At 44.5% G+C, this 14,628-nt stretch overlaps 1 protein-coding gene across 1 annotated transcript in view; it reads right to left on the reverse strand.

Moving 5' to 3' along the window:
- Nucleotides 1-10,571, reverse strand: part of ANAPC1 (anaphase promoting complex subunit 1) — a 34,290-nt gene extending 23,719 nt beyond the window's left edge. The window contains exons 1-17 of the mRNA XM_059828492.1: nt 10,359-10,571; nt 10,055-10,216; nt 9,829-9,880; nt 9,505-9,608; nt 9,022-9,104; nt 7,796-7,869; nt 7,366-7,511; nt 6,663-6,883; nt 5,800-6,009; nt 5,079-5,174; nt 4,521-4,611; nt 4,337-4,402; nt 3,290-3,427; nt 2,815-2,955; nt 2,367-2,427; nt 1,651-1,838; nt 732-806 (exon numbers count right to left, since the gene is read on the reverse strand). Coding sequence (XP_059684475.1) covers nt 732-806; nt 1,651-1,838; nt 2,367-2,427; nt 2,815-2,955; nt 3,290-3,427; nt 4,337-4,402; nt 4,521-4,611; nt 5,079-5,174; nt 5,800-6,009; nt 6,663-6,883; nt 7,366-7,511; nt 7,796-7,869; nt 9,022-9,104; nt 9,505-9,608; nt 9,829-9,880; nt 10,055-10,216; nt 10,359-10,571 — 2,121 coding nt within the window. The remainder of the gene's footprint in view (nt 1-731; nt 807-1,650; nt 1,839-2,366; nt 2,428-2,814; nt 2,956-3,289; nt 3,428-4,336; nt 4,403-4,520; nt 4,612-5,078; nt 5,175-5,799; nt 6,010-6,662; nt 6,884-7,365; nt 7,512-7,795; nt 7,870-9,021; nt 9,105-9,504; nt 9,609-9,828; nt 9,881-10,054; nt 10,217-10,358) is intronic.
- Between the last annotated feature and the right edge of the window lie 4,057 nt (nt 10,572-14,628).

Below are 14,628 nucleotides of genomic sequence, written 5' to 3' on the forward strand. Positions count from 1 at the left end.
CCAATATTCTGTGCATGAGACCTCACTAAGTATTTATGCAATTCACCTAGTGCTCCCAGTCTTCTTTGTGCCTCCTCTGCCACAGCACATCAGGCATTAGATCCTGACTTTTGTTCCGTGTAGACTGTAGTCCATAAGCCCATGGGCTCACAGAGCTGTCAGCCCACGAAAAGCTGATAGCATGACTGGACCACCACAGCTCATAAGCCTCTTATGATGGGACAATAGTAAGCCTCATCCACTTTACTGTTCAACCATGTGAAAACTTCCTACTCCTGTCTAGGCAAAACCCAGTGAATCAATCTTAAACATTCCACTAAATTTTGTGAAAACCAGCGTATTCAGTGAAGTGTATAATTTGATGCTCCTAACTTGCTAAAGGTGCTGAGTAGCGATGGGAGTGAGACAACTTCATTTTAAAAGGATGAAGCATCTAGAAGAGATTTGACACTGTCAGGAGACTATCTGGGATTGCTTTGTGATCCATCCTAGATTTGTTCCCGAGTCCATGCTACTTCTCTGGAAGTGAGAACCCTGACAAGCAATGTCACATGATGCAGCCACTGCACAGGGCAAAATAACTTTTCTTCCCCCAAAGGCTTGTCATATCAGATGAGCTCAGATGAAATGCAATACTCTGAGGCTGTTTCCTCTGGTTTGCCTTTAAAAAAAAACCAAACCAACCAACCCCTCCCCAAGGCTTTTATTTTTAAAAGAGAACCATTTCTTACTTCATCTGACCCTGTTTCTGATGGTCTAGCCTTCTTTGGAGCAATAACTGGTGAAAGTGATCCTTCAAAATCGAGCTGCAAGAAATAAAAAGATCAGGAGTAGCTCAGTATTGAAATTCCCAAGGTTGCACAAGTGAATCACCTATCATAACACGTGAATTCAAATTAAGCACTACACAACATTGCAGTATGTTTTATATGAAAGCAAAGTATATAGAAGTACCTAAAGCAATTCGATTTTCTTCTATACACAGCTAGTTAATGTAGTATATGGTGCATGAATGTCACAGTTTGACTGCCTAACAGCTGGTATTTACTAGGACAGAGGAACTACCGTGGATGAGCTAATGCTAGTAATGTGGATATACTGTAATTGCTTTCACTTCAGTTGTAGGCAAATCCTTGCTGGTTTTTTTTTTCCCCTGAGTGTACTACAAATGTACTTGCTAGCAAGAAACTAACTCACAGAAAACTCCAAATACATCCAGTGAAACAGCTGAAAAAAACAGAACTTTAAATGTTGTAATTAAAAAGCTAAATGGAAAACCCTCTTTAGGAAACAAGAATCTGAGTTGTGATTTGTGTTTCTAGCAAAAATAGCGTAATATGGATTAGGTGAATCAAATCTTTAATGCATCAGTGTTAGTCATGAAATGGAGTAAAACCTTCAAAATTTATTTTTTATTTGACCAAGGTAGTTGGTGGTAAGTACCTTATAAATATATTTCATGACAAACACACACTAAAACGTACACCTAAAATTTAGCAATATAGCACTGATTCAATGGCATCTTGTTGTTTAAGATAAGAGACAATCTATTTCTGACACAATTCAGTGTCTCTCTAATCATTTTGAACCTTGAAGAATTATCAGTAGCATTAGCATAAGCTAGGAGAACAAACACATGAGCTTGCTTACGTTACGTGTCCAGGACAGTCTCTCTGTGTTGTAACCCATCATATTCATGAGACATGTTACAAATAAATTCCATTCTGAGTGATAGCTCGGTCCTCCTGGAGCATTATAAGCATTGTACCACTTGACAAGCATCTGTACTGCTATCTCCTTGGGCAGGATAGCTTTGACGCCTTGCAGACATCTTTTCACTGTTGGAAAAGAAAAAAAAAAATTAGGTGTTTTCCATGTTACCTCCCGGTACTTCTTCTGATCAGTGCTAAAAATCTCTACAGTTCTTGGACCTTCTTTTAACTCTCCAGCAACTCCTTCAATAAAAGCCACACCACACAACTTCCAACAGCTGTTCCTTTAGTTCAGATTAAGCACAGCCCCTCTAATTCACCAGACAAAGGGAAAAAAAAGTTCTGTTTTGCTCATTACTGAAACCAGCTTGTGTCTGAACTGGCATCTCAGCCCTTCCTCGAGCAAGAACATACACAATAGTAGAGAGCAAAGCAACCTAAAGAACAAAGGAAGTTTTAAGAGTGCAGCAGGTGAAGCACTAAAAGCAACAGAGCACACCTAAATAAACAGTAGCAGCTCTAGAAAGTAAGTTAATAGAGCTTGGAATACATGGTACTGAATCATTACAGTCTAAGCTATGCATAAACTACTTTAAGAAAGTGAACTCTCAAACATTATGGAACATATTTCATGTAATGGATTCTGAATCATACCTAGTTCCGAAGTGGCGATTTCAGGAATTGTAACCCGAACCATGGTATTATTGCTGAGTTCCTGAAAACATAAAAAAGGTTAAGAGTCAAATAATGAAATGCATAAAACAAAGCCAGGGTCATTTCCTACCAACTCAGAACTCATTTATGTATTAAGCATATTCCTAATTCCTGGCTGTTTGCTACACTAAAAATCTGCAACCTCAGATACTAGCTCCATGAAACACTAGAAATAGATCTTGAGCTGAATCACTTGAGGGAATCAATTAAATTCTGTGACCTGTAGAATATTCTAAGGAGAGAAAAATGTGGAGCCACCAATGCAGGTGTGGTATTTTGCTGTTGATCAGGAGCTGCTAGCAATGTCTCACTATGCCATAGAAGTAAACTTGACCCTCACTTTGCTTTGCTAATGAAGCATTGACTCACATTACAGGATAATACCTACTAAAGTTACTCTGTTGTGGACAGGATCTCTCAGAGCATGAATGAAAGTCCCAAGCTGCTGAAAAGTACAGTCTTCAACGTAAGTTGAGTCATGAAGTTTGGAAGAATCCCTTAGCTCTGGAACTGGTGACAAAAGCACACCCTGAAAAGTGGTAAAAATGATTGCTTAGAATTGTTGAAATAAAAGGATCTGAGCAAAGGACAGCTAAAATTGCAATTCTTAATGTACTAGTAAGTATTTTGAAAACAACTATAAATATCTTTCCAACCTCTGCCTCAGACATTTTACAGAAATCATAAATAAATAAATAGGGCAACACTAAATAGATCTTATTTAAACACTGTTTATTCAAGGGCTTTCCAGAAGAAAAATAAAAGATTTAACTCCAAAATATACCTTTAAAGTTAAAATCAACCAATCATTTGAATCTGTTACAACTAAACCCTTTCCAAGGCAGGACCTCCTTTCTTCTTACCTCTTCTAGGGGCCCCAGATGCTTATTCAAAGGCTTGGATGGAGTGCTGACACTATCCAAGGGAGTACTTGGCCGAGGCATTTGGTTGGACATTGTCAGGGATGGAGCAGGCAGCCCAGGAATAAAAACCTTCCCCACCTTTTTGTGAACAATATATAGGAAAACAAATAGTTGGGTTTTATGCCTGTGCTTCCACGAGCTTCCTTGCATATACAGACATTATCAGATTTTAACATCTTAAAGGAAAAATTTTAAGAAAACTGGCTATGTACTTAAACTAAAGTCTCTGAAGAGAACATTAAAGATCACTTCATGTAATTACTTTCTTCAGACAATGACACACTGAAAAAGCTACCATAGATGGTCAGTATTGTACATTATTGCTACAGGTCTACTCCCACTTAAAAGTTCTAGCACGGGCTTCAATGAGAAAGCTCTACTTTCAGAAAGTATACTTTTTTATATACATACATATATATGTATATATACACACACACTCATGCACACAAAAGTGTGTACACACGCAGAGGTACAAATTGCAGTGCCCAAGGTTTCTGCATACACAGAGAGAACATAGTGCATCTCTATAGAATTTAAGAAAAAATTTTAATTGTTTTGGATGAATCATGTCTGTCCTAATAACAGCCCTTTGTAAAGCAAAATAATTTGACATCTAAAACTATATGGCACGCTACAGAGAAGTTTGAAAGTTTTTTGTTCGGGAACAATTCTTATTTTCCATGTTCTCGAAATTTTCCTTCTTTGAAAGCATTTTATTACTTTAGTATTTTACTATCACTGCAAATGAGCTCAGAGATTATTTAATTGTACCACAAGGTGCCACTGATTCTTCAGAACTACATTTCCAGCACTGCAGATAAACTACACTTGGTACATGGGCACAGCCACCTCCCCAAGCAAGCAGCAGTCTACGGTAGCTTAAAATGATACCTTGCAAGGTATGATGCACACAGGATACCTATGTACAGCCCAGTTTGTAATCAAAGATTCAAACATTTATTTTGGGATAGGAAAACTCTTACTTACCCGAACCACTCCAGAATACAGCACTAGATTTCCACTGCCTTCCAGAACCAGCAGCGTATCAATGCCCTGTAAGAATCAAGCAGAATGCCCAGCTTCTTGTATTTAAGTAAAGAGACAACAGTTGGACAACACAAGCGACAAAGCGGGACACTCCACAATTAAAAGTCCATATGGAGGTACGTACCTGCACTGGAGCTGCATCCTTTGCTTGAATATTGGTAACAGAACCAAAGATCAGCTGTGACTTATCGTTGCTCTCTTGAAATTTTACACACCTAGAGATTTGAGAAAACAACAGGCAACATAAAAGGACTGTCCTCTCTGTTTTTACAGAAGGAGCATAGAAAATTAAAACCATGTTGCATGGTGCAGTTACTTTTGTTGTGGTATACCCGGTTGCTTCCTCCTTCCTTTGCTTGTTTTGCCCTGCTAGTCAACTTATTTTTACTCTACTAGTCTAATGAAAACACCCAATGCACTTCCAGAAGGTAAGATGAGGATAAATAAGAATACCATTCAAATTACAGTAAACGTTCTCTTGCAACTTCAGTTTTATTTAAATAGCCCAAATCATCTATGCCACCACAGTTAAAAACATGCCACATGAGAGCCAGTGACGCAACACATGCTGTCATATCAGATTCCACTAGCTGAAGGAATAAGTATGTTAAAACCCATCTCTAGCCAGTAATTTCTAGAGTGCTCCCCTTTGTTCACCTGTCCCCAAGATAGGGACGCTCACCGCAGCTGGAGCTGGGATTCCACTAAAAAGCACAAAAACTTCTGCCCACAAAGGTCAGTAGTAATAAACACTTTTGATGCTTGGGAATTCTTCTCTCTGTAAAAAAGACACAATGATCAGCACACTGTTTGGTCTACTGTAAGAATTTTAGTAAAGGAAAACACAGTGTCCACAAGCTGTAGGGTCACACTGGACTTCAATTAACAGTGCATCAAGTTGCCAGAATGCACCAGTCTCGCTTTCAGTCATTACTCTTGAAACTTTCTAGCACTCCAATCTTCGCATTCCCCACCTTTTGACATACAGAGCACATGCTGTTTGGCTTTGTTCTCCTGTTCAACCTCAGAGTTTATGCTGTGTTTTGCCCCTTTTGATGGTAACACAGAAAGAGATACTCCCCCTAGAACATCAGAAAGACCCCAAAGTAATGACCAGGTTAGAACCCACTTTGCTTTAGAGATCTCATTAAACCATTCCCCAGATCAGAGGGCTATAGATAACACAGCAGTTAAAACTGTTCCAAGTGCCCAATTCCCTTTTCAAGAGAGCTGCACACTTAGTGAGCATAATTTTTCAAAAACATTAGGAAGTGCAGGTCCACACATCTATTTTAAGGCAGCACCATTTGCAGAAAGCACACAGGAAAATAAGCTGTTGTTTTACTTTATCCCACCCCCAATGGAAATCCAGAACTTCTCACATCCCAACACAAGCACCTAACCTCATGTTTGTGACTGTTTCTGTCCACAGATGATCTATACACAGCTCAGGAACAATTGGTTCAGTTTCTGGTATAAGGAAGGAATCACTGGAAGTGCTGTTTGGAGAATGGGTAATACTGTGCCTCTTTGGTGACTGAGCATTACCGGAAAAGTTGAACCTCTGCACTCCTGAGAAAGAATGCACTCCCAGGGCGGGAGAATGAGAGCGGCTGCAAGCAAAGACATGACGGTAATGAAGAGTGGATTTACAAAGTCAGGTACAGAATCCCTGTTAAGTGAGGGAGTTCATACACTGGTAGAGACTTTAAAAAACAACACACAACCAAAACCACCCTAAAACAGTAGCTAGTTCAGTATTAGCTTCCTTTAGCAATACACCCTAGCACAGGGAAACATTTCTCTATTAATGTCAAATCATCTCTGTCAGAATCCAATAGAAGAGATTTCAAAAGTAAGACAACCAACATTTTAAGTCGCATGGTCCGTTCCATCAAAAATCTCTCCCACCCTGTTCCCTCTAAATATGGCTTTCTTCAGAAAACTGAACTAAAACCACTCCTGGGACTCAAAAGACCTGCAGACAGTCCCTGACTCCACTACAGACTGGCTGTGTGATGACAGAACAGCCCCTTTGGCTCTTGCACACCAATTACCCTCTTGTGCTATAGGGATAATAGCACACCAAGTCTCACGAGGGCATTCCAAGAGGGCTTTCAGATGCTGTAACAGAGGAGGCACCGGCGCCTTAGGTGGACAGACTTGTAATGGTAGAGGAAGAGAGACAGCAATTCCAGATGCGCATCCCATTGTATATCTCACACTCTTTGGTATCGTCTGTCTATGTATCATGTTCGGCACCCACCTCAAAGCAGCCATGTTGGAGATAGACGGCGAGCGGGACTGCATGCTGGGCGATGACACTGATCTGCTCTGGCTGTGGATAGACGAGTAGTTCTGGAAAGGGGAGCCCACAGGAGAGTCTCCTTTTGAGAGGCTTCTGAGATGAGCCGTCAAAGAGCTGCTAGTGGCCACATGCTGCGGTGTGCCCATCTGCTCCGAAAACTTCAGCACCGTGTTCTGCTCCTGGGAGAGAAAACAGAGCTGTCTATGCACAAACAGCACATGGGCAGTAACAGCCAGGAAGATGCTCAAACAGCCTCCTTCATCAGCTAGGCATTAAAAATTTATGCCTCGGTAGGTGCTCAGCCTAAAAAGTTATTCCTACCAACCATGCTCTCACTCACAGTCACAGAAACTACTCCTACGGTTTTCATGACACCGAGTTGTTTGTCACTTTTCTTACAGAACACAAGTTTAAGCAGAGTCAAAACCTTCTGGTACAATATAAGGAATATAATGATAAGCAGAATATGACCATCACAGGATCTCCCTGACTGTGATGCAGGCAAATACATGAAAGAAACCATTTAAAAAAAAAAAAAAAAAAAAAACACACACCAACAAACATCATACTCTCTTATAAATAAGATAAATCACAAATGCCAGGCATTTCTAACGCACACAGCCATAAAAGCATGTAAACACACACAAAAACGAATTTGTACCTCTGGCTTCACTCTCCGAAGAGCCCAAACAGTATGTAAACTCTGCACAGTATCATAGGTCATCACAATGGAAGGTTCAGCACTGAGAAAGACGATCCTCAAGGTGTAATCAGCAACGTACTGCACTCTAGCAGACCCAAACACACCTGCTAAAGAAGCAGTTAACTTTGGTTAAGGCGAAAGGATCATTTCTACAGCAGCGTTATCATTTACAGGGTTAGCATTTCTCACACCCTCTTTCTTCTGCAATCTGGGTTTCTTTCCTGAACAGCTTCCCTGTTCACGAAGCAGCTAAAACAACCCACTTCTGAATTCTTGAAAGAGTGAATATTTGCAAATTTTGTAATACAGAAAACGCTCAGGTGACACATTAAACATTTGATGCTATACTGACGGACTCCAAGTGATACATCTAAAGATGTAAACCTACCTCCAGACTTACAGACGAGAGGTGTTATCTCATCTAATGGGTGTAGCATGCTGAACATAGTAGGCAAAGGTTCTCTAGAAAGAAACCAAAACATAGTATGTTCAAAAACCAAATGCTAACAAGCATAATTTTTCTCTCTTGTAGCTGGTACACGCGCTGCAATCCCAAACCAGCTCCTTAGACCTTAACAAATCAGAGCCTGAAATCTAACAGTAGAGACACATATTCCATTCACAGAAGCTTGTTGGATTAACAGAGTAGAGTCAGACAAAGGCTGGTGTATCAAACAGGATGATTAGGTCTGTTTTACACATTCCCAGAGCACTTGGAAATGACCCCACCTGGTGGCCACACGACAGGCTTTGGCTGGCCCGAGCGAACAGAGCTGGCACAAGCGGAGTTTGGAGGAGGAGTAGGAAGAGGAGAAAGCCCTTAAACCAGACGCAGCTTAAGAATTTAGGTTCCACAGCTCCCAGGTCCCAGACAAGCAGACAGCCATCAGGTCATTTGTATTTATCACAGAGCAGCAACCAAGCCACCCATCTGTGGTGGCAGTAGCAAAAGGAAGAATTTTCATGGAAGGCCAGCTTGAGTAGGCTCAATCACGATTTTTGCAGTGTACCCTCCTGAACATTTTCAGAACCTCTGTTTCTAATCCCAACTCTTCTGAGGACTAGAGAATCACAAGTGCCTGGAATAGACACATAAAGCCCAAGAGAGAGCAAGTGGCTGTATTAAAGCTGCTCAACGGCACACCATCCAACTCCTTACTCTGCTTCTCAGCTGTACGCCCAGCCACAGACCACAGGGTCTAGGATCCTCACCAAAGAGGTAACAGGATGCTCCATACATTTAAAGCATCCTGCAGCTGAGAGTGAATGTCTCAAGGACAATCCCTCAGTGAATCTCCCAGTCATCCATCGCAGCCCGGAACCAATTCCCAGGACAAACTTTAATGAAATCAGGCTAGTAACATCAATACCGTGCCCCCCATATACTATTCCCAGGATCACTACTCCCAACTAGTTCTTAAACACAATATCAGAGGAATATCATGGATAGTCAGTATTCAGCCCCTTCCTGCTATTTCCTGATGTTTCATCTGATTTCACCTGTCCCTGACATGAACACACAGATCCTTTCATTATTGGTCTTCAGCTCTTGCACTCCTCTATTAGATTAGCAAACAGCCTATAACGAAGCAATCAAAGCCACTCATTACATACCTGGGTGGACTGGGAGGTACTTCGTGTGAAGAACTGCTGCGCTCAAATAACAAACCATATTTTGTTGGCCAGACGTTTGCGACCTATAAAAAATTACAAATAGATTAATGACCAAAAAAAAAAAATCAAGTGCTTACTATATTGATTACGTTTCATGTTTGAGCATTTTGTTATAGCAAAATAAGCTGTTTAGGCCTTTTCTTGAGAGAACAGTAATGTAAATCAGAGCAGGCTCTCAGACTACAAAGCAGTCATACCCATACTTTCCCACATCATACAACTGGCTGCCACTACTTCCAGAAGTATTCAGTGCCCTGACCACACGGCCGCACTTTCATCAGCTTTGTCCCTTTCACCCACAAAGTGACGAACTCGGGCAGCCACCGCCAACAGTGCCCTACGCACACCTCCCCACCCCAGCACAGCGTGCAACCAGATCGCAAGCCCATTTGTGGACAAAAAAAAAAAAAGCACAGCACTTACCTGAAAAGGTAAAGCAGCAATGTAATCCTTTCCCTCTATGCTATGCACATTTATACAGGAATTCTGCAATATGCAGATACATTTCTCTACTATTTCATCACTGCCTGAAACTGGAGGAAAAAAGGAAAAAAAAAAAACAACCCACAGTAAAGTTTCTCTCTTTCCTTAGATATCCTCTGACACAAAATGTAAACTTGAGGGGGGGTGGCTGTCTTGATAGCCTTGATGACTAAACTTATAGCAAGTCTTGATGACTAAACTTATCATGCCAAGAAAGCTGAACTCAAAACATTTGGCTGGCATTACAGTAAGCAGGAAACTTACCATCAGCTTTTTCAGATTTTTCCTGGGGTATAGTGAAGTCACACCATAAGGCCTAAAACCAAATACAGTATAATTATTTCTGAAGAATGAGCTGATGCTACCACACGATCTCATCTTTCCGTATTTCCCCAAATCGCCCCACCTCAGAACACTGTTTGAAAGCAGTCAGCGAGTATCTTTTAGCAAACGTGCATTCGTTCAGTCGCCACCTTTCCACTTTCCGTACCTGCAGAACAGGGCTGTCAACAGTGAAAGCCTTATAAACGGTAGACGCTTGGTTTTTACTGCCTTTGCTCCAGATGACCATGTTGCTGGCCACATACAGCTCTTCATCGTAGTCCACTTCTTCCCCGACATCACTGACGCCTTTCCTCAACTGCCAACTTTCCTGAAAGGCAAGATTTTTTAAGGAGAAGCTACAAGACCGGCCGGTGTGGTCACCACAGCTGGTCATCGCTCAGCAGTCACGGTTCGGCCCGTTGATTTAGGAGGCCGGAAAGCCAGGCCAGGGCCCCCACGCCGCCTCGTACCCGCTGCCGCTCGTGGATCGTCACCTCGCGGAGGGAGCCCACCAGGCCGGCCGCCCCGTCGGAGGAGCAGAGCTCGGAGGCGGGCTGCAGCCGCCGCAGCTGGAGGGTGAGGGCGCTGGGGTGGCGCCGGCAGTGCTCGCGGCCCCGGGGGGCGAACTCCTGCAGGTCGCCGGCCGCAATCATCGTCGCCCTCTCGTCAGAGTGGTCCGACATGGGGGCCCGATATCCTCATTATTTCTGGGACGGACGCACACCCGCCGCGACCGGGCTCCGGCTCCCGCGCCGCCCGGGGGCCCCGCGGGAAGCGGCAGCGCGGCTGGGGCGAGCGCGGACGCCGGCGGCGGCTCCTCACACGGGCGCGGCCATCTTGTCGCTCCCGCCCTGCCCCGCGGCAACGCGCGGGGGACGCTGGGAGGGAAATGGCGGAGGGCGGCGGCGCGGCGCCAACTGCTCGCGTCCCCGTAGGGGCCTGTACGCCGGGCCCGAGGGCGTTTGGCGGTGTCTCCTGAGGGGAGACCTGCTCAAAACGCCGTATTGGGGTGGTACGGTCACGTTGATCTTTAAAACAGAATCGCCGGTGTGCGGTCCAGGCCCTCGGCAGCCCGGTGTCACCCCCGGCAGCAGAGTGCTCTGCGTACCGCTGCCACCTCGGCCCCTGCACGCCCGTCCCTTTCCCGCCTCCCAAGGCAACTTTCCTCAAAAACTTGGACCTGTCTCACCCTTCGCAAACCAAATTGGCATTCTGCACCTTTTCTTCTGACTGTAGCCAGCGAACAGCCAAAGGACTGTCCTGTACGTCTCTTGAGGCCTGTGACAAAATCCCCCCATTACAGCCAGGCCTGTACTTCTGCAGTTAAATATTTTAACAGCCTCGACACTGATGCTTTAAGGCGTGAAAGTTTACGCGGCATGGAATTCATTTACCTGTACGGTTCGAGCAGTATGGACGAGCTGTTTACTTTCCAAAGGCAGGCACAGTGCTTAGGAAACAAAACACACCATAGGTGAGACCATTTCATAGGACTCCCAGACCCCCGCCACTCTGCAGTTGTCGACAGGCATGTTGTACGACCCTCTTCACAAAATTTCAGATGCTCGTGTGATACGGGTTAGCAAAACTCGTTGGAAGTCTGGGCTCCACTGACTTACGCCGGCTAAAAACTCAGCTCCTGACACGCCGGCGGTCAGTGCCCCAGGCGGCTCTTCTCCTGTCCTGAGTGCAGAGAGCTTCTGTCATCCACCGTCCCTCCTGAAAGGGTGCAGGGACAGCCTGCCACACTTGCAAAGGCTAAGAAGGAGGGTGCCGAAACCTTCACAGCTGTATCTCTCACTACCAGCACTAGGTGTCAGGCAGTTAGCCTGGCTTTTCTGATGAGAACTGCCAGTTTTTGCCAAAGGAATGACGCGTTGACATGCGTTTCTGTATAATCAAATGTCACCCGTGTGTAATTGGGCCCTTTGTGTTCCAGCATCTGCTGTTCTGCCTTGGTCGTGGTGTCACAACAAAACGTGCAGAAATAGCTCTTTGGGATGTACCCAGCTGCCAAAATCTGGTGGGATAATCAGATTATTTTTATTCTTTTAAGAACAAGTTTCACTGATGAGATCAGCGCTGTACTGTTAATCTGTCCATCTTGCAGGCGCTGTAGCGTACGCTGGCATCTGTATCACGCGGAGGTGTCAGCAGTAACCAAGCTTACCCTGCGGTCTTTTCAACCATTCCTACATTGCAAAATGAGCTCTTTTCTTTACCTCTCACCTTTATAATTGCTCACCTAAACGAGAGGGTGTTGCTGGCTACAGATCACAGCCAGTAACTAGCTTTCAGCATAGCGCCGTTCCTGCAACGGCGTAATTTCTCCATTTGTGTCCAAGTCGCATACCAGAAAATGCCTTTTTTTTTTTTTTTTTTAATTAGCACCTGGGTATGAAGCACAAAAGGAGCCTGTGTTTGTCTGACAGGTGATAATAACAGAACAAAACCTGTATGAAGTACCCTGAGGGGAACTGGAAGTGTACTGCATTCTGACGAGGATTATTTTTTTTCAAGATATTAGTTTCTCATGAGAAATCAAAGGAGAAGGGAGAAGCTGGTGAAGAATTGAAAACATATTTGAAACCATGGTTCCAGCACGTGGTTTGGGGAATCCTTGGTTCAAGTCATGACAACAAGCACTATCATTTTCTTAGAAATGAGAAGCAGCCTGCTGGGGAAAGCCAGGTTTAGGAGAAGCAAAGATTCACCAAGCTCCAGAGTGTTTTTAGATTGTGCTGCAGCTTCTGTCAGGAAGACAACTGGAAAAAATGGTAGCCTGGATCTACAGATCCAGCCAGGGACCCAATCTCCATACGGAGACAAAGGGCGGTATTTACACAAATAAGACTGTGAAATACAAACAGCAATTTTGTGGCAAGTAAGAATGCCCAGGGCTCAAAACGAAGAAGGTTCAAGCCAGCATCCAACCTTTGGAGATGACTTTCTGCTTTTGCGAAATAATTTGCAGACCAGGAGAAATTGTCCTAGGAAGAAACAACAGAGCCAAGGGACAAAATGTGCCTGGTAAGAGACGTAGCATGTACCATGCGCCCAGAGAAAGCAGCACAAGAATAAAGGCATTTTAGTAGCACCACAAAATGTTCAGTTTTCTCTGCAAATTGTTTGCGAGCTGCATCCTGTGACCAGGGTATAACATTTAACACAAACGCCAACAAAGGCCATCTGCCTTGAGCTAAAAACATGTGCCAAAAGAGTTTGGTGTTTACAAGAACAGGAGCCCCTGCAAGTAGAAGTAAAAGTAGACACAAAAAGGAAGCAGAAATAAAGGAAAGAAGAGATTTAGCAAAATGAAAATAAAAATACAGAAATAGCAAAGGGGAAGAAAATCTTAGCACATAACAGCCCAAAGCCTGATTGCCGAATGCCATTTCTGCTAAATTGTCTGATGTCACTAGTATACGTTGCCCCCAAATTCTCCGAATAGTCTTGTGAAGAAATGATGTCGATGCTCTGAAGTGAAACTGCAGAACACCTAAAGGGTCAAGTTCAGGCTCTAGCCTGGCACCGCGACGCTCCGGGGTGCCTCTGAGAGCACCTAAAGCACTCGCTGGGATCCTGCTAAGAGAAAGCTGAGAATACCTGTGGAGCTGCTGATGTTATCGGAAGGGGATTGCAACTTCTCATGCAGGCAGGAGAAGCCCGTGATGATAAAGACAGGCATCTTTGCGCTCACGAGCAGGACTCCGCGTGCACACATATACAAACACAGCAGGAAAACACGGACTCAAAGGGCAGCGGCCCCTCCTCGGAGGTATGGCCTGGGCAATGGATCTGATAACCTTTGCGCGGGAGAGCCACGGGCTGAAAGCGTGGCTCAGAAACAGCCAGTACCTGTGGAGTTACTGGCACTCTGCTCTGCCCTCCTCCTTCGGAAGGGGAGAGGTGGGTGCTCCCTCCAGCGTGGTCTGTGCTGCGCTACAGCACCTGGAGAGCTGTGAGCAGGACTGGTTTAGCTGGTTCAGGGTGGGATCCCGGCCCTCAGACAGAGGAGACAGGCAGCCTTTGTTTCTTATTAAAGGTTCTCCCTTTGTTTCAGTCCTCGTTTCTTTGATATCAGTTGGGGTTTTTTTCTCTCCCACTACCCCGGGAGGGCTGTGAGGTATTTCTAGGGCCAAATGTTGGCTGATACCCAGCCCCAGGCAACAAGAACAGGGGATGCTATTTGGGGAGATCTTGTGAGTCTGGCCACACATGTACTTTGGGTCCAAAACCCACAAGCCGTTTGTGTGCAGACACCAGCAAGTGTTGGGTCTGGGCTCTGAGATATGGAAATATGTAATCTGCTCAGAGGAAGGCCATTGAGGCTGCTCCTGAGCCTGTATTCTACATGCGGTTGGAAGGAGACCGAGGATGGCAGTATGCCAGGCGAGGTGGAAGCTGCACATCGCCAACCCAGGGGCAGCCAGAGTGGCCAGACTGTCTCCTGCCTTCCAGACCTTCCCTATCATGAACCTGGCCTGAGAGTTTCTCCTCTTCCTCTTTCTTCCTCCCCCTCCATGCACCAGCCTCTTCCTCATGTCAAGCTGTGCCCAAATGAACGGCAACAAACCCTATCGAGCCGGAGACTAGTTTACACCAGCGCTGAGCAGAAACCAACCTACTGTAAAGAAATGACCCAAATTAGGGGATTTTAGAGAGCTGCTTAAATCCTCTTTACCTGCCCATGTGTTCTCATTGTTTATTTTTTTCACTCCTCTTTCGTAGAAATTGCTC

The sequence above is a fragment of the Gavia stellata genome, chromosome 23, assembly GCF_030936135.1.
Source record: "Gavia stellata isolate bGavSte3 chromosome 23, bGavSte3.hap2, whole genome shotgun sequence".
NCBI lineage: Eukaryota > Metazoa > Chordata > Aves > Gaviiformes > Gaviidae > Gavia > Gavia stellata.